This window comes from Chroicocephalus ridibundus, chromosome 9, assembly GCF_963924245.1.
Source record: "Chroicocephalus ridibundus chromosome 9, bChrRid1.1, whole genome shotgun sequence".
NCBI classification, from domain to species: Eukaryota; Metazoa; Chordata; class Aves; order Charadriiformes; family Laridae; genus Chroicocephalus; species Chroicocephalus ridibundus.
Window position 1 is genome coordinate 21,271,453 of NC_086292.1, and position 18,200 is coordinate 21,289,652.

General features: G+C 52.2%; 1 protein-coding gene across 6 annotated transcripts in view; it reads left to right on the forward strand.

Annotated features, from left to right (window-relative positions):
- ARHGEF6 (Rac/Cdc42 guanine nucleotide exchange factor 6) overlaps positions 1-18,200 on the forward strand; it is a 44,616-nt gene that overhangs the window by 23,888 nt on the left and 2,528 nt on the right. For 5 of the 6 annotated variants that reach the window (XM_063346278.1, XM_063346280.1, XM_063346281.1 and 2 more), the window contains 12 exons: positions 1,858-1,996; positions 3,824-3,883; positions 6,064-6,210; positions 7,404-7,490; positions 8,479-8,557; positions 9,329-9,462; positions 9,761-9,886; positions 12,704-12,724; positions 13,525-13,618; positions 14,607-14,696; positions 15,872-15,971; positions 16,873-16,927. In XM_063346278.1, the coding sequence (XP_063202348.1) occupies positions 1,858-1,996; positions 3,824-3,883; positions 6,064-6,210; positions 7,404-7,490; positions 8,479-8,557; positions 9,329-9,462; positions 9,761-9,886; positions 12,704-12,724; positions 13,525-13,618; positions 14,607-14,696; positions 15,872-15,971; positions 16,873-16,927 (1,132 nt within the window). The remainder of the gene's footprint in view (positions 1-1,857; positions 1,997-3,823; positions 3,884-6,063; positions 6,211-7,403; positions 7,491-8,478; positions 8,558-9,328; positions 9,463-9,760; positions 9,887-12,703; positions 12,725-13,524; positions 13,619-14,606; positions 14,697-15,871; positions 15,972-16,872; positions 16,928-18,200) is intronic. The other variant, XM_063346279.1, reaches the window with a different exon arrangement.

Below are 18,200 nucleotides of genomic sequence, written 5' to 3' on the forward strand. Positions count from 1 at the left end.
CAGCAGTGTGCCCAGGTGGCCAAGAAAGCCGATGGTATCCTGGCTTGTATTAGAAATAGTGTGACCAGCAGAAGTAGGGAGGTGACTGTCCCCCTGTACTCGGCACTGGTGAGGCCACACCTTGAGTATTGTGTCCAGTTCTGGGCACCTCAACATGAGAGATATCGAGGTGTTGGAGCGAGTGCAGAGGAGGGCAACGAAGCTGGTGAAGGGCCTGCAGAATAAATCTCATGAGGAGCGATTGAAGGAGCTGGGACTGTTTAGTTTGAAGAAGAGGAGGCTGAGGGGAGACCTCATCACTCTCTACAACTACTGGAAAGGACATTGTAGAGAGGTTGGTGCTGGTCTCTTCTCACAGGTAGTTAGCAATAGAACGAGAGGGAATGGCTTTAAGCTGCAGCAGGGTAGGTTTAGGCTGGACATTAGGAAAAAATTTTTCACAGAAAGAGTGGTCAGACACTGGAATAGGCTGCCCGGGGAGGTGGTGGAGTCACCATCCCTGAATGTGTTTAAGAGTAGTTTAGATGTGGTGTTGGGGGATATGGTGTCGGGGAGAACTTTGTAGAGTGGAGTTGATGGTTGGACTCGATGATCCCAAGGGTCTTTTCCAGCTTGAATGATTCTATCATTCTATGGGATCCTGCTGCTGGGAAAACTGCTGGGGCTTTGGGCTCTTCAATGTAGCCTCAGCTCCAGCATGGAGACAACTCGTGCTGCTTGTCTTCGGAGTGGTCTCACAGGTCCTGTCCCAGGTTGATGGTTGGACTGGATGATCTGAAAGCTCCCTTCCAACCTAGGCGATTCTATGATTCTATGACTCTCTTACCTTGGGTAAAACAGAGGTGACTTCAGCCCTTGCAGTAGCATCTCCTGTGACTGTTACTTGCTAAAGGACCCAGATGCCGTGTCAGGCCCACTGCCGCAGTGCTTGCACGCTGGCAGAAGGGACAATGTTCCCCTGTGGCACTACGGTGCGGGGCACCTTGTTGCAAAAGTAGGGTGGTCATCAAGTCACCCGGAATTACCCACTTTAACAGTTGAGCTGCTGTTCAAGCAAATGGTTGATTTGCAGGGTCGTTGGTGGATCGCAGTAATAACAGCTTCCTTCAACATGTCCCACTTGAGCAGACACTTGAATTTGTATAATGTCATGCTAAAGAGCCTGCCAAGCCAAAAGGCTACAGCTGTGTCATCCCTAATGCAGCTTAGCTGTCCTCCCTGCAGCGATGGGAAAGCAGGACCCCGGCCACACCGTTTAGGTCTTCCCATTCTGTACTGGGAACTCGCAATATATTTACTTACCTGCTGAAATCCAGCTTTAATTCAGCCTAATGAAAAGCTCGACTCCTGTAAATGACTCATTCATGTGCTTCCTCCGTCTGACCCCTTTTCTTAAATCAGTCAAACAACCAGCTTTGGCAGATGTGCTGACAGGCACGAGCCATGTTTTCCAGAGCGATGTATGAGCTTGCAACGGCGTCACGGCTCCCAGCAGGGTCCCTCCACCACGGCACAAGCCTCTGAAGCCCCCCTGGTGTCCACCAGACGCCTGTCCCTGCGCCACCTCGCCGTGCTGGGGCACCGGTGTACCCCAGAGGCTGTGCACACTGACACCCGCCACCGTGCAGCATCCTCCCTGGGGACCGGGGTCGAGCCTGGCTGGAGGCTGGCAGCTCCCTGCCCACGCTGCTGGCTTTGCGGTGGGGGGTGCTCAGAGGGGAAGCTGGACCGCCTTTAGAAAGGCACAGCTCGGAGCAGAGCCCCGGCCATCAGGAGAGCGTGGGAGGCAGCAAAACACAGCCCTCGGCGGTGGCGAGCCCTCCTCCTTCTTCTTGTTGTTGTTGTCTCTATTTATAGCGATGAGCTGGAGAAGTTCATGGAGAGCCAGGGTGCGGCCAACCCCGGCATTCTCATCTTAACCACGAGCCTCAGCAAACCCTTCCTGAGGCTGGATAAATACGTGACGCTGCTGCAGGAGCTGGAGCGGCACATGGAGGTAGGTGGGACGTGGGGCTGCCGGGCAGGCCGTCTGCCCCTCCATGCTGCCAGAGCTGCCCCCCAGCTCCCTGAGCTGCAAAAGGAACCTCTGCCCCTTGGTATTTGAGCACCACCTTGCTAAGAGCACTTTTATCACCCCTCCAAGGAGGTGTCCTACCTCTGTGGGACATTATCTACCTTTCAGGTTAAAAGTGGGGAAGCGGTGGAGTCGGGGATGCTGTGGGAAGGCGTTGCCTGCCCTTCACCCCAGCTCTTCCTCAAGTCAAAGCGCAGTTCAGGGTCAGGCTACAGCTGGTATTCATTTGCACAGCAGGCAGTAAATCAGTGTTTTTATCATCGTTTTATGAGATTCCTATCCCCGGCTGCTCGCTCCTGCAGCTCGCAGGCATGTCCCCACCCCAGGCAGGGGTGACATCCATGTGGCAGCAGACACAGGGGCGGAGGAGCCGGTGCCTGGGAGCAGGGAGAGCAGCAAAGGGGGACGCAGGCTTCCTCGGCGGGCGGCAGATCTGCTTTAGGACATTTCCCCCCCTACTCCAGGGACTCTAGAGCTCTCTGCCGCTGGAGCTCTGCTGCTCGCCCGCTGGCACGCTCCAGCCGCAGGGATGCAAACCTCAGGGGTGGTACCAGGAACTGAAGAAAACAGGAGCAACAGTCTATTTTTAACCGGGTTTGCTTTTTCCCCCCCTCTTCCAGTATTAATTACCAGTTAATTACTCAGCCCGCTTAGGCATGATCATCCAAATCTGCATCCCAGCCAGAGGATTAAAACCTCTGTGCTTGAGCTGGGGGTTTTTCTGCCTAGGAGAGGGTGTAAGAGACTGTACTACAGACACCGTGGTGTCCGGAGGGACACGACAGACCTGTCCTGTCCTGCTCTCGCCTGGCTGGGCTGGGCTGCAGGGACTGGGCTGGGCTGGGCCGGAGCTGCCGTGCCTGTAGAGAGACAGCGTAGGTCCCCCAGCAGGATGCTGTATGGGGGTCGGTGGTGGCTCTGGGGACACACACATTGCCTGTTTCTCTTAGCCGAGTGTGGGGGTTTTGTTGCATGAACCAGTAGGGTTGCGGCTTAAGCTGCGATGCCGTGGGAAGAGTATGGGTGCGCGCAATATAGCTGTGTGGAATATAGATGTATGCGGTGTGCAGGTATAGCATCGCATTCCCTGCGCTGCTGCAGGTCTCTCCAGGGCAGCCCTCCTCCCAGATTCAGATGTGAGCGATCCCAGGCAGCCTCTGGCAGCTCCATCCCAACCTAGACACCTTAGGATTTGCTTGGCATGAGGTCTGGATGGTGAAGGTCTTACGTAGGGCCTTAGATGCCCAGGAGAAGGTGCTGGGAGAGCGCTAGCATGCGGCTGCAGTTGGAGGTAAGGGGCAGCATCCTGCTTCCCCCTCCCTGGCCCAGGAGCTCTCTGCTCAGACCCGCTCCTCCGTTAAACCTGGAGGTGAAGCTCCCATTGATCCTCATGGAAGTGGCACCCTCCGTGGGGCAACGGCTGGAATACCTTGCGTGCCGATGGAAGTTGCCTTCCTGAAGGTGAAACCAGAAATCCACCCTGTGCCTCTGCCTGTTTTGGATCGATTTTCTTTGCGAGCCGAGGTTGTTGGAAGTAAAATCCTACCTGCTCCTGCTCTGGCCCACTTTAACACTCCTTAAATCGGCATCAATGGTTTTGCGTAGCTGCTTGAAACCACATCACCTTGAACTGGGTGGTGGGGAAGGTCCCTGGGGGGGCTTTGTCCCCCTCCTGCAGCCCTGGGTGCCGTGCTGGGGCAGCGGGTGCTGCTGCTGGTTCCCTGAGGGATTTTTCTCTCCCTTCACTAGGAGGCGCATGCAGATCACGAAGAGGTTCTGAAAGCCGTCACATCCTTCAAGTCCCTTGTGGTAGGTGGCGATTCTTAAAATAGAGCGCTCGCTCCATTTCAGGGCTGCGTTTCGCGAAGAGTGAGTCAAGCCTGACATTTGGCTCCTCATTAGCAAAAAAAAAAAAAAAAAAAAGGTCTTTTGGAATGGAAAAGATGGGTTATAAAGAATCTTAAATTTCAAGTTTCAAGCCTAGAGCTGCCCCTCTGGCTGCGTGTTTCAGCAATTCGTGCCGGCTCCGTGGTCCCGGGCAGCAGAGACGGAGCATCTCTGACTTTCTCCTCTGCTGCAGAAAGCCGCGTGTGGGTGGTGCTGGTGGTGGGGTCCCTTTCATCTCCTTTTGCCTCCATACCCTAGTCGTTTGCCACCTGAAACTAGACGGCCCCTTGCTCACGGAGATGAGCCGTGAAAGGTTAATGCGGGTGTCTGACTCAACAGGAAGGTTCCCTCCGAGCCCATTGAGCGACCCTTGGTTTGGTTGAGGTTTGCTCCACGGGCATCGGGAGGCTTTGACCGTAGCACAGATAATTTGTGGCTCCGGGTGCCGTGGCCGTTGGTGGGGAACAGAGCAAGTGGCAGCAAAGGGATGAATCAGGGATGATAAACCTATTTCTGTGAGCTGTGTCACCTAACACCCCTCAAAGTCCCGCTGCACCGAGATGAAAAAGAGGGGGAAAAGCCATCTGCGTGCACAAAGGTTTTACCTGGCAGAGCTTTTTTTGGTTATTAAAAAAGCGATAGTCTCTCTCGCTTTGTAGCCACTGAATACCTTTCACTACAACCACTCCAGATGTGGTCCAACTTCCTTCCTTAGTACAGCAGACGTGAGTTTTTGGTGCTTTGCAGTGCAGATAAAAGATGGGGAGGAGAAAGTTCATAGAAAACAGGAAAGGGCGATCATGTTACATTTACTTAGAAACTCAGCTCCCTTTCCATCTATTCTAGTAGATAATAGGGGAATAATTCGGTTAAATTACCCGGTGTCATTAATCTTTAGGAATGCTCGTAAGTGATGGACAGGTTTACTTGAAATGTGTGCTTGGGTGCTGAGTAGTTTAATGTAATTATGATACAACTCGAGAGGTTCAGTGTGGATTTGAGGTTAGACGGGCAGAGATGCCCCTCGCGACAGATGCGTGGTTCCATGGTAGGACCAGGGGGGGACCGCAGAGCCGCTGTGATTTGCCATAGTGCCTCTGCACACACTGGGGTGGATTGCTGTGGATTTTCTGTGGATTCGTATCCAGGGAACATGGGATTCAGACACTTGGGGAGCCATCAAAGCACACAACAGTTGCAAAACCAGAGGAAGCCCTGGAAGTTTGGTTCAAATTTGTGTGTTTTCAGACTAGACCCCATGCAGCCTCTCTCTTTGAAGATCTGGATAGTCAAAGTGTTTGCAGGACAGGAGGAAAATCTCTGTCAGAAACAGGGGTTTGGAAAAAAACCCAAGCAGCTGGTGAAAACTGAGCCCGGGTTTATCTTTGCAGCAGTTTTCCCTGTTGGTAGAAGGGTCAATTAAAGCAAGTCTTGTTTGGATCTGCAGGGCTGTCTTTGTCCAGTAGGTGTTGTCCTCTGCTTGGTGAAAGCTGCTGTAGGACTGGATGCTCCTTGGAGCTCTACCAGTCCCCAGCTGCCGAGCATCGGCGCAGTTTTTTAGTTATGGCACCTTCAAAAGCTTCTTTTTGTGCTCCTCTGCTGCACCGCTGAAATATCGCGCCACGTCCTGCTTTTGGGTTTGCAGATTTGGGTTAGAAGATATCCACCCATCTGATTCATGGGGGCTTTGCATTGCTGCAAGTATAACTCTCTCTGCTATTTGGCCCAAAACTCAACGGGCAAAATCTCTCTAAGCAGCAGCAAAATTAGAGACGTTTAACTCTGCATCTGTCTTGGTTTGGAAAATGTGACCCTATACTCCCCGAGGTAGGACTGGTTTGGAAAGAAAACCTTGCTCAGTGCAGTTTGTAATTTCTTTGACATTTTAATGTATTCATTACTTCATAAATTGCTAGGGTATGATTTTTTTTTCAAACAAACTTTGTGTAATAGAGCCAAAGCAGGCTTTCCTGACCCCTTGATGTGACCAGCCCTGAGCCCGTGGGGCTGTTGGGAGCATTGTGGGTGAAACCGTCTTCGTTGGGATGGTTTGGGTTTGCGCCTGCCCTTTGGCTAATGAAGCGCCCCGCTGTGATTCCCAGTCGCAATGCCAAGAGCTGAGGAAGAGGAAACAACTGGAACTGCAGATCCTTTCGGAATCCATCCAGCGCTGGGAAGGAGAGGACATAAAAACAATGGGAAACATCATCTACATGTCCCAGGTTATGGTACAGTGTGGGGGAAATGAGGTGAGTGCAGTGATCCTTCTCCTGGCTAAAGACATGTTGTCCAAATACCCCCTTGCTCATGGGGTCAGTGATGGAAGGTGGCACCTACTCTCGCTCCAGGCCAGCAAAGTCCTGACAAATGGGGCCTACTGGAAGGATGGGGAGGGACTTTTTACAAGGGCATGTAGTGATAGGATGAGGGGTGATGGCTTCAGGCTGGAAGAGGGGAGATTTAGGTGAGATATTAGGAAGAAATTCTTTGCTGTGAGGGTGGAGAGCCCCTGGCCCGGGTTGCCCAGAGAAGCTGTGGCTGCCCCATCCCTGGAGGGGTTCAAGGCCAGGCTGGACGGGGCTTGGAGCAACCTGGTCTGGTGGGAGGTGTCCCTGCCCAGGGCAGGGGGTGGCACTGGGTGGGCTTTAAGGTCCCTCCCAACCCAAACCAATCTATCATTCTATGAAATAATGCTGACAAATACTTTTACCTGGAGAGGAGCTGTGCAAAGGGATTGTGCACGTCTTTGGAGTCAGGCCCCCCAGGGGCTTAGCTTCAGCCCTTTGGTGACACATTTTTCAAGCAAAAGAAGTATCTCGGTGTCATATAGCACATTAATTTCCCTCTTTTCCCCCTGTGACTTACTCTGAGAAATGAGAGTGACCTGAAAGTGTGCATTAGCGTAACCATTCTGCCACATCCTGTGCACAGCGCGGTGGCTGCTGTGATGTCCCGCTCCAGAGCCGACTGCGCTTTGGAAATAACTGGAGGGATTCCTGTGCCACTGGTCCTAAAGCATCGCACCAGTGCTTGCTACAGACCTTCACCCAAGGTGTTAAAGCCATGGTTGGTGTTTGCTGTGTGGGAAAGTGCCTGCTGTAGCAACTTTTCCATGGGAAGGGAAGACAAAGGCCTGTAGAGTCTCATCCCCAATTCTTTGGGTGCTGAACTGCTGGGGAACATAAGGTCTTAGTCTTTGGAGGCACTCAAGTCTTTGGAAGAGGACGTCAGTCATATCGTCAGGATTAGCAGGATGCAGACAAAACACATGCAGGAAAAGCTTGTACAGAAATGAGCTGCTGAAAATGGAAAAAGCCAAAATAATTGGCTTGGGGGTGGTCTCTGGAAGGCTGCGACTCCAGCTGAAACAGGTTCAGTTTGCTGGAGGAAAGTACTTGTGATGCATTCCAAAGTGGCCTGAGCTAAATTCTCATCCCCGCAGGAGAAAGAAGAGCGATATTTCTTGTTGTTTTCGAACGTTTTGCTGATGCTGTCTGCAAGCCCACGGATGAGTGGGTTCATCTATCAGGTAGGCATGCTCAAATTGAAGTTGCAAGGCGTTAGGTGTGAAAAAGGAAATCAGATAGCTCTTATCAAATTCAGAGCCTCTGCTTCCTTAAACCTCTCTGTTGTGATGCAAATGCCCCAGGGCTTGGTTTTACCATGCAATGCCAGGACACTTAGTGCCTTTGTCCTGCCAGCTGGTTAAACAGCATTTGGTAAGTGTGAATGCAGTGAAATTAGAAAAAAAACCCAACCCTCGGAGCACAGTTGTCATACGTGTTCTCAAGAACCTTGTGTGTGTGTGTGTAAGGTGTCCTGACCCAGCTGTAGGGTTTTGCCCCACATGACCAGCCAGCCGGCTCTTGGGCTTGGGCCATCTCTGGAAAATACTTCACCACTGCAAAGAGCCCCAAATTCCCACTCCGTGACGCCCCCCCCAAAACACTGCATTTCTTGTGTTTTGCCGTTTGAAAGGCTGCAATCAGGCTGGTGGGATCTTGGCTTTTCTCCAGTTGCCTGAAACCATCCATCCCCTCCAGGAAAAGGATGCTCTCCTCTTGTGTCATTTGTCCTATGCAAGGGTGATGAAGGACACAAGGGTGATGAGGGACAGGAAAGATTCGGGAAGGATTTTGGCTGTTTGTTTTTTTAGACTTAAGGTGAGCAGGCGGTTCATCATGCAAAACAGAGGGACAGGGAAGGCTGTCAGAAAAAACAGGGGAAGTTCATCCTCCTGAGTTGGTTGTAACAAGGGTTTGCACCTAGTGAAGGGAAAGGGCGGCGGATGAGCCAGGGATGACTCAGTCATCATGGGAGCCTCTTCTCTGAGGCTTGACCTAGTTGTGCAGGGAAATCTAGATCCATACATTAAAGGAGACTCTTCCCACAGCCTGAAGCCTTCGCAAATTAGTTTTTAATGAGAATTCCCAAAGAGAATGGGATCAGCAGAAACAAGCAGAACAACGCCTGCCTGGAAGTGGGTGCAGACACTGACGACTCCTCAATTTTCCTAGGGAAAGCTGCCTTTGACGGGAATGACGCTGACAAAGCTGGAGGATGCCGAAGGGAATGAGCACGTGTTTGAAATCGCAGGTCAGTGTGGCCCCTGCCTGGGGACATCCTCCCAGTCTGAACAGCAGCTGCCACTGGATATGCTGGTCCTCCTCCCTCCACCCACTGCTCCACACTCTTCTTTTTGCTGTTTTACCATGCATGGTCGGAGTTGCTGAGCATCTCCCTCTGGGTTGAGGCAACCACCTCCCAGTGCCCTTCAGCTCTGTCTCTGGGCTGCTTTCAGAGACCGTAATGTTTGACAAGGGACAAATCTCCTGCCAGGGCTGGTTGTGGCTCCAGTAGCACTGCTGTGTGCCATGCATTCCCTGTCTGCGCCTGGGGTCCATCCCGTGCAGCTGTGAGCACCTTGTTTATTGACAGATTAATGGCTCTGGTCATCAGATAGCTTTCCTAATGTTCCTCACAATTTTGCCCTTCGATTTCTCTCATTGCTTGTCGCTATACACAGTTGTCATGCACAGTGACTTGGCTGCAGCGCAGCTATTTGCGCTGGTAGCATTTGGTGTCGGGGTCCTGTCCATCATGGAAATGTTGCATTTGCTTCCTTTTAACATTAAATAATTCCTCACACATTCAGCTTGCCAGTTCCCTTGGCTTTTCTGTGCTGCTCCCACACTGGCAGGATCGGGCAGTCACGTAGAATCACATCTTGGCCGTGGCCTTTTTGCAGCCAGTGGACTTTTCAAATTGAGGAGCCACTTGCCGCTGTGCCGAGTTGAGCTTCACCCTGTGTTTCCTCCCGGCTCTCTGCCAGCTTGCTAAAGATGGTTGTTTAACCCTCTGCCGCAGGGAACATGACAGAGCGGATCACTGTCTCCTGCAGCACCAGCCAGGACTTGCAGGAGTGGCTGGACCACTTGCAAAGGCTGACCAAAGGGACCTGCAACACCGTACCCAAGACGCAGTCCTGGAGCGCTCACTCGGTAAATCTCCCCCTCCCCGGCCCCTCTGCTGCCTGGGGTTCCTCCGCCCTGCCCCATCTCGCTTTTTTTGGCAATGCATCTCGATATTGAGGTAACGTGCAGAGCTGTATAAGACACAATCTGCAGTTTTGCTTGTAACCTTGGCATGCTTATGCCATTTTACAGGTATCCTGCCCTATTTTTGCTGCATCGTAGATGTCTCGAAGGGGTTGACAGTGAACCCATGTCCATCGCCCTCTGCTACTCTATGTTGTTTGGTAGCTCACAGTCTCCATTTGCTTCCCCTCTATTTTCTCAGGCATTTAGTTCAGCCGGACAGATCCGTGGCCCTCTGGAACCTCCGAAAATCCTCAAGCCCTGGAGCTTGAGCTGCCTCCGTCCTGCTCCTCCGCTCAGACCCTCGGCCGCGCTGAGTTACAAAGAGGTAATTGTCCCACTTGCCCGCAGAGCACCAGGGTTCCATGGCAATCTCTGGTGCTTGTCTCCACATTTCTTATCCCACAGCGAGGGCACAGAAGTTTAGGTTAACGGGGAGGTGGAGAGAAATGGCTCGGCAAAGTCTTGTCCCGGTTCTGGCAATGGATGCTTGTCGCCGCAGCTGGCAGGGGAAGCAGGAGCACGTGTGTTTGCAGGCTCAGCCCCGTTCCCCGTGTTTGCTCTGGGCTCTTGGATGTCACCGGTCCCACAGCAGCCTGTCCCCGCAGCCTTGCATGTCCCATCAAGCGCTCTCCTTCAGCAGTGCCGTGGTGGAGCTGCCTCCCCACCTCCTCCTCCTCCTCCTCCTCCTGCCTTGGTCTGAGCCATGGGTGGGAGTTGGGACGTGCTCCAGCTCCAGCATCCCCCAAGCTGCAGGATGGAGCAGCAATGCTGCACCAAGACGAAGCGGAAAAAGGCCTGTTGGTGTTTCTTGTGTCTTCCGCCCCGTGTTTCGGTGGCTGGAGCAGGGCTCCCTGTGGCAGCCGTGGGACTTGACCCTCCTCCACCACCCACCCCGGTGTTTTACACACCCAGACCCTGCCAGGAGGCGGCACCCGAGGGATCGCTTCCCCCGCAGAAACCCCGAGCCTGGGAGGGAGGGGGCGGCGTGGGGAAACCCAAAATACAACCCAGCTCCGATTCTCACCCCCCGCTGTAACTGCAGTGCTCTCCTTCCCTACCTCACATTAAACTTTTGGGATTACTCACCAGTACCTTGGGTAACGTTCCTCTTACTGAATGAGCACTCCGGTTCTGAGTCAGACGCCTTTCTTGGTACAGCAGCCCTGGGAGCGTCACTGCCCGGGCTCCCAGTGGGGATGGGGACGGGGAGGGAGGCTCGGACCCCCTCAGCCCCCCCAGCCCTCAGGGATGGAGAGCCCAGCAGCCGGGGGGGCTGGGGTTCCACTGCTCCAGGCAGAGATTTTGGGTAGCCTCATGGCATTTTGCAACGTTCATTTCTTAAAATTTGTTAAACGGCGCATTCCAGTTTGGGAATGAAGTTGTTCAAAAACCAGCCAAGCAGACTGGAAACCACCCTTAATCTTTGCATGGTTCAAGTCCCTAACGTAGACTAAACCCTTTCTTGCTTGCCTGGTGAATTAAAATATAGGAAGAGACTTTGAATTAGAGGAGAAAATTTTTCTGCGTGAAAGTGCAGGGCTGACACTTGTTTATAAGGTAGGCCAAACCCACAGATTGAGTGATATCATTAATAACCACGGTCCTGCGCAGTTTCTCAGTTGTCCCCTGCCTGCTGCGCGGGGCAGGAGTCAAACTCGCTGTGTTGAAACCAGGCGAGAGGTTTTTGCTGCGGAGGCCGAGCCGGGGGGGAGCCCCGGGGACCCACAGCGTGGTTTTCATGGGAACTTGGCCACCTCGGTGGAAACCCAAAGGCGCAGGGGTCCACCAGAGCTGGAGCACAGCCTGGTACGCAGTGGGTCCAGCCTGAGCCTGGGGGCAGCTCCCCGCTCGGGGAGGGACTTGTGGATGCCACCCTGCGATGACAAATGTGGAATAAGTTCAGTTGTTATCCCCAGCACAACTGCGTCCACCTCATCCCTCCCTCCGGAGTGCTCAGTCACTAAGCAGAACTCCTCTTTCACTGTATTTTTATTTTAATGTAAATTAGGGCACAAAATAAACTATGCTAACAGCTCGATTACCTTCCTTTGGTAGTAGGAAAGCTGCAAGTCACCTTCCTATGCTGAACATATAACGAAGGGATACAAGTCTCAAAGGTTATTGGCAGGGAGTGGGGGAGTTTGATTAAAAGATTAGAGAATTTCAGACATCCAGTGTCACTTTAATTGGCTTCTAGCAGTGTAGGACGGGATGGCACAGTCTTGTGCATTTCCTCGTACCTAGCTGTGCTCAGGAAACCCCAGAACCTGCGTGCGTACCGCACAGCGCTCTTGTTATTTCCATCGAAATTGGGTCATTTTTCCTGTTGTGTTTCCAGTAATCATTTGAAATGACAGAGCAGGTGCTGTGGGTAAAGCATTGTGTCCGGATTCGGGTTAGCAAAGTGAAAAAGATTTACGGACAACTTCTTTTTCTTCTTCTTTTTTTTTTTTTTTTTAAGTGGCCTGCTTTGCATTAGGAGATGGGTTTATAACGTCAGGATTTGGGATTCTGCAGGAGAGCCGTGCGGCTCCCTGTGCCGAGCATCCCAGGGATGGGGACCCGCAGGACGCGCCGGCAGAGCAGGGGGATGCCGTTGCCTCCTGTGAAGGATGGCAGGTGCCCTCTGGGAGGGTGCCCTTGGAGAAGATGGGGTTCTGGGGGATTGTCAGCAGGGTGGGCAGAGCATCCCAGAGCCGGGTCGGGTCAGAGGGCGCAGGACTGAGCGCAGGAGCAGCCCCCCAGCTGCCTCCCAGGGCTCGGATGCAGCCGGGCGCGCGGGGCGGCTGCAGCATCGCCTGGCACCAAGGGGTGCTGCCGTTTTTGAGCACCGTTCTCTTAGGCAGCCAACATCTCCAGGAAGCTGCTACTAACCAAGGAGGCATGTTCTCTATTTCGATGTGTCCGGAGCGTATTAATGCCCACTTGCCATGTATTTCACATGTAATTTTTTTCAAGTTCTGCATGACACCGTGCTCCTTTGCATGTTGATAGCGCTCTAAAACCAGGTCAGAGGGTGTGCCACATTAATCGCAAAACTAACATTTATGTGTGTTTTAGAATTGTGGATTTAATGGACTTGGTCAATAAAAATCATCAGTCTCTCACACTCATCTTCTCTTTCTTTGCATATTCATTGTAGAGGATGTCTTATATCTTAAAGGTAAGGGTAGATACATCTCTTTGGCTTATTGCGGCAAAGAACGCTCGTTCCTGTTCACGCTTCTTGTGCTTGCATGACCCTAATTTTGCCTGGCTGTATCAGTAAGTTATCACGAGAGTCCGTGGTGACTGGCAAATATATTTTGAGATGACTCTCAAGAAGGATTTTAGTATTATAAACTTCCTGGCATGCCTCTTCTGCCGCTTACAATCCGTATTGCATGTAACCTACTAATACACTAATTCTCTCAAAATCAGCAAGACTTGTAACTCAGTGAAGGAGGTAAAAGCTTGTGTTTCTTACCTGTGGAGTCATAGCCAACACTAACTTTGTGTGTATTTGTTCGTTGTCTGTGTTTGTCTGTGGGGGATTTGTACTCTCAAACAAAATCATTTGGAAACAGTGTCATTTGCCAACCATTTTATGTTAGAAATCAAATCGAGTCAAGGCAATAAACAACATTATAGGGTTCCCTGACAAAGACCCCGGAGCTGGTAAGCAGACTAAAAGTGCTGTGAATGTCTTTGAATTCTTTGGCTAAAGCATCTTAGCCGAGAGTTGAATCCGCTAAAGGAGCTTGTCTTGTCCCAGACCTGGAGTTACAATTCCCAGGGCTGTTCCAGGGCCACAGCTAGCCCATGGGAAAGGCAAAAAGCATCATTTCCCCCAACTTTGTCATTGTCTGCTTTGTAGTTCTCTAATGTGTTGTGTGTAACACGGGTAGCTGCGTTCAGCTGCGCTGCTCCGCTCTTCGAGCTGCCTTTGGTTCTGGTTAAACACAAGAGTCTGTTTCTCTATAGGATTCCAGCAAAAGTCCAAAAACAATGAAGAAGTTTCTTCCAAAAAGGAAAACTGAAAGAAAACCGTCTGATGAAGAGTTTGTTATTCGGAAAAGTAAGTGTTGGGGTTTTTTTTCTCTTCTTTTTGGAGGTTTGTGTGTACTCGGTGATCTCCGCGGGACGTTGAGAGCAGCCTTTCTTATGGTGCGGGATGCGCCAGGATGCTTGTGTTGTGAGCAAGCCTACACGCTGCCGAGCGCAGGAGGCTTCTGGAAGCGCCCCGCTCCTCAGCCTCTGTCACATCCCCTGCCAGTGACGACGGCCAGGAGTCCTGCCACCCTCCTCGTGATCCTCTGGTTGTGGGTGGTCTTGTTCTGGCTGCGAAGCCAGGGAGCTACTTCCAAGGGGTTAAAAGCTGCATCAAAACTGCACATCAATGGGCATCAAAATGTGTCGGAGAGCTGGGACAAACCCTTAGCTGGCTGTGCCAGCAGCTCCTGGAGCAGTTTTCGTGGGGGACCAGGGAACAAAAAAGGACCCCATCCTTGCAGGGGGTGTTCACCTGCAAAGAGGGATGTCCTGACAGCTCCCTGAAGTCCCCTTGGGACACTCCTCGGGGGTTTTACATGAAAGGCCCTGGTCACCCAGCGGTGAGCTGCTGCGGTGCACAGCCTGAGGGTCAGTCGTCTCCCTTGAGAAGACAGTGCTGAGCTAGGGCTGGACATGAAGGCTTCATGTTGCCAAGTCCCACTCTGATGCGGCTGTGCCGGACCCCCCCCTCGCAGGGCTGCTCTGCTGCCCCATCTCCTGGTCATCTCTACCCCCAAACTCGGGTGAGGGGGGGTTTTGCTGAGTTTTTGCTGAGTTTTTGCTGAGCTGAGCAGCGAGAAGTGCATTTTCACACCATTTCATCACGGTACTCGATGCCACGGGATGGTGCAAAGGCCAGAAAATATAAAGGACCTCAAAAAGGAATTAGGCAAAGTCCCAGAGACGGTGTCAGTCAAGGAAACAACAGGGTCTTCTCTTCGGGGACTTGGGAGCAAGATGATGCCAAAAGAACTGTGCTTTTTGTGATAGCTGTTGTCTGTGGTCTTTTACAGGTACAGCTGCGCTGGAAGAAGATGCTCAGATCCTGAAGGTGATCGAGGCATACTGTACCGGGGCAGGCTTCCAGCAAGCTCTCAGCTCAGGTGGGCGCACAACCAGATTTAATTTAATTCTTAAGACTCTGCCTGCAACGCTGATAACCCCTCTGGGAAAAAAAAAAACCAGCTGGTTGCATCATACAGCAACGCGACTCATGCTAGGAAACTGTGCGGTGTTCAATCTTCAAGATAAGGGAGCTTCATCTGCCTAGTGGTTTAGTTGCCATTGTTTTTCTTCTAAACACAGAGGATGAAGCAGGTAGGAGGGCAGATGAGACACAGCTATTTCACCAGCGCTTGTTAGGAATTAAGCAAACCTAGTCCGTGCCTGTGGCTGTCAGCACTGAAAACCTGATGGTAATCTCGGGTTGCATATAGCTTTAGAAAGGAAGCATGAATATTATCTCTCAATCAGCTGCGTGTTTAAGAACAAGCTGCTTCATGAGAACCTATGTAACATCTTCAACTCTGGAAATATAACTATTTGTCATTGCTGGTGAGATGTCAAATTAAATCACTGAGCTATCAAATAATGGTACGTTTGAAAAAAGAGAGGCCGCGTTTCTTCTGAGAGCTCTTGACCCTAGTCGAGTGATTTCATTTATAAGTCATGATCATAGAATCATCTAATGGTTTGGGTTGGAAGGGACCTTAAAGCCCACCCAGTGCCACCCCCTGCCCTGGGCAGGGACACCTCCCACCACACCAGGTTGCTCCAAGCCCCGTCCAGCCTGGCCTTGAACCCCTCCAGGGATGGGGCAGCCACAGCTTCTCTGGGCAACCTGGGCCAGGGGCTCACCACCCTCACAGCCAAGAATTTCTTCCTGATATCCAATCTAAATCTACCCTCCTTTAGCTTGAAACCGTTACCCCGTGTCCTGTCACTACACTCCCTGATCCAGAGTCCCTCCCCAGCCTTCCTGTAGGCCCCCTTCAGGGACTGGAAGGCCGCTATAAGGTCTCCCCGGAGCCTTCCCTTCTCCAGACTAACAGAGCTCTAGTCGCAGTGAGCCCTCTTGGAAAACTTTCCACTTGCTGCTTTGGCTCCCGGTTGGTGGGACGTGGAAGCCCATGTTTAACCATGGCAGGTCCCTGGTGGCTGCTCGAGCCCCCGCGTCCCTGGCCTGCCCCAGGCTCCCAGAGGGCCGCTGGCTACCTGGTGGCATGGGCATGCGAGGAAGTCTCCCTCCTTCTCCCTGACGAGTAATTCTCCTACACAGGCTCCCGTAAAGACTCCATCCCCCAAGTCCTTCTTCCCGAGGAAGAGAAAATCATCGTAGAGGAAACACGAAGCAATGGCCAGACCGTCACGGAGGAGAAGTAAGCGTGGCTGCTCTCCGCTTGCACATCCCCTTATTGCTTCTTGGAAAGATGTTAAAAATGAATGCCCTCTCCTTCTGCATCCCTGCAGAGGGGCCAGGCTGATGTCACCGGCTGCTGCCTTAGGGCTGGCGAGAACCACTGGGCTATTTCGGTGGCTATTTTGTCCCTTTTTAAGAATGGATCCGCCTTCCCAGCGGCTCTGACATGGCCATAGCCCTCTGGGAGTCTGTGTGCCGGGTCCTGAGAGTCACGGAGCTTTTCCGCATGCAGCTAATGGGGGCAGGGAGGACAGAACCAAACAAGTGGCTTTTTTTTTTTTTTTTTTTTTTCTTTTTAACTCCTGACATACCGGGCTGCTACCCCTGGGGACGCCCCCGACAGCCAGGGGATGCTGTCTGCGAGTGCCCCCAGTACCTTCAGCATCTGGGTGACCCCCTTGATCCGCTCCTTTCCAAACCCAGACAGGGCATTCCTTTCATGCTCGCTTTTCTGGCAGCATGACTTCAAGGAATCAAGGCCCTTTTACAAAAGATTGCTCAGGCGTTTCCAGATGTAAAGTCATTGTTATTTATTGCAGTAGCACAAACAAGGAAGCCAAAGCCACAGATCTTTGTTGATAAGTTGGAGATAGCAGAACAAGATATTTTTTCTTGAGTTTTGAGAAGAGAGCCCTGAATTTTGGACCGGTGGCCTATAAATGCCCTTGGGCATTTCCAGAGTCTCCTCACGGGCAGCAGCCATAGCTGCAACCTGAGGTTTGCAAGGCAGAAGCTGGAAGCACCTTCCCCATCAACGCCTCGCTCACAAAAGCTCCCGTGCTGTTGCTGTTTTGTTGCCTTCCAGCTCTTTTTATTTCCTTTTTATTTCCTTTTGGGTTTTTTTGCATCTCTTTTCGCAGGAGCCTTGTTGACACGGTTTATGCACTGAAAGATGAAGTCAAAGAACTGAAGCAGGTAATTCCAGTGGGATTGTTTGTGCTGGCTGCACCGGGGAGTTGTCTTTGACTGGTCAGTGCGCAGGAAAAGTCTTGCCAATGCTGGAGCAAGCCTGCAGCTCCCTGCATCCATGTTTTCTTCTGGTTTAGCCCCCTCAATCAGCTCACCACGTCACCATGTGGTCCCTTGAGCACCAGAGCCAGCAGGAGGGAAGGAGTAGTTGGTCTTTGTGGTAATGTGAAACTTTCCCCCTACTCTAAAAGCTGTTTTCAACTTGACTGGTGAATGTGGATGGTTTCCAGGAGGATGCTTCTGCCTGTGGAAAGTCACTTGGACTTCCATGCAGGTCTGTAGGGTAGTAAGGGTCTACCTGGGCAGATCGGACCTGTTGTTCATAGAATCATAGAATATGTTGGGTGGGAAGGGACCCCAAAAGGCCATCTAGTCCAACCCCCCTGCAGTCAGCAGGGACATCTTCAACTAGATCAGGTTGCTCAGAGCCTCATCCAGCCTGGCCTTGAATGTCTCCAGGGATGGGGCCTCCACCACCTCTCTGGGCAGCCTGGGCCAGTGTCTCACCACCCTCATTGGAAAGAACTTGTTCCTAATGTCTCATCTGAACCCACCCTGCTCTAGTTTAAAACCATTGCCCCTCGTCCTGTCGCTACATGCCCTTGCCAACAGCCCCTCCCCAGCTTTCCTGTAGGCCCCCTTCAGGGACTGGAAGGGGCTCGAAGGTCTCCCCAGAGCCTTCTCTTCTCCAGGCTGAACCCCCCCAACTCTCTCAGCCTGTCTTCATAGGAGAGGGGCTCCAGCCCTCAAATCATCCCTGGCCCCGCTCCAACAGGTCCATGTCCTTCTTGTGCTGAGGGCTCCAGAGCTGGACACAGTACTCCAGGTGGGGTCTCACCAGAGCAGAGCAGAGGGGCAGAATTCCCTCTCTGGATCTGCTGGCCACACTTCTTTTGATGCAGCCCAGGATGCGATTGGCTTTCTGGGCTGCGAGCACACACATTTTTGGCTCATGTCCAGCTTTTCACCCACCAGTGCCCCCAAGTCCTTTTCCGCAGGGCTGCCCTCTATCACGTCATCCCCCAGCCTGTATTGATAATGAGGATTGTCCCAACCCAAGTGCAGGACCTTGCACTTGGCCTTGTTGAACTTCATGAGGTTTGCTCGGGCCCACCTCTCCAGCTCATCCATGTCCCTCTGGGTGACATCCCGTCCCTCTGGCCTGTCGGACCTCACCACTCAGCTTGGTGTCATCCTCACAAGCCAGCAGTGACCTGTT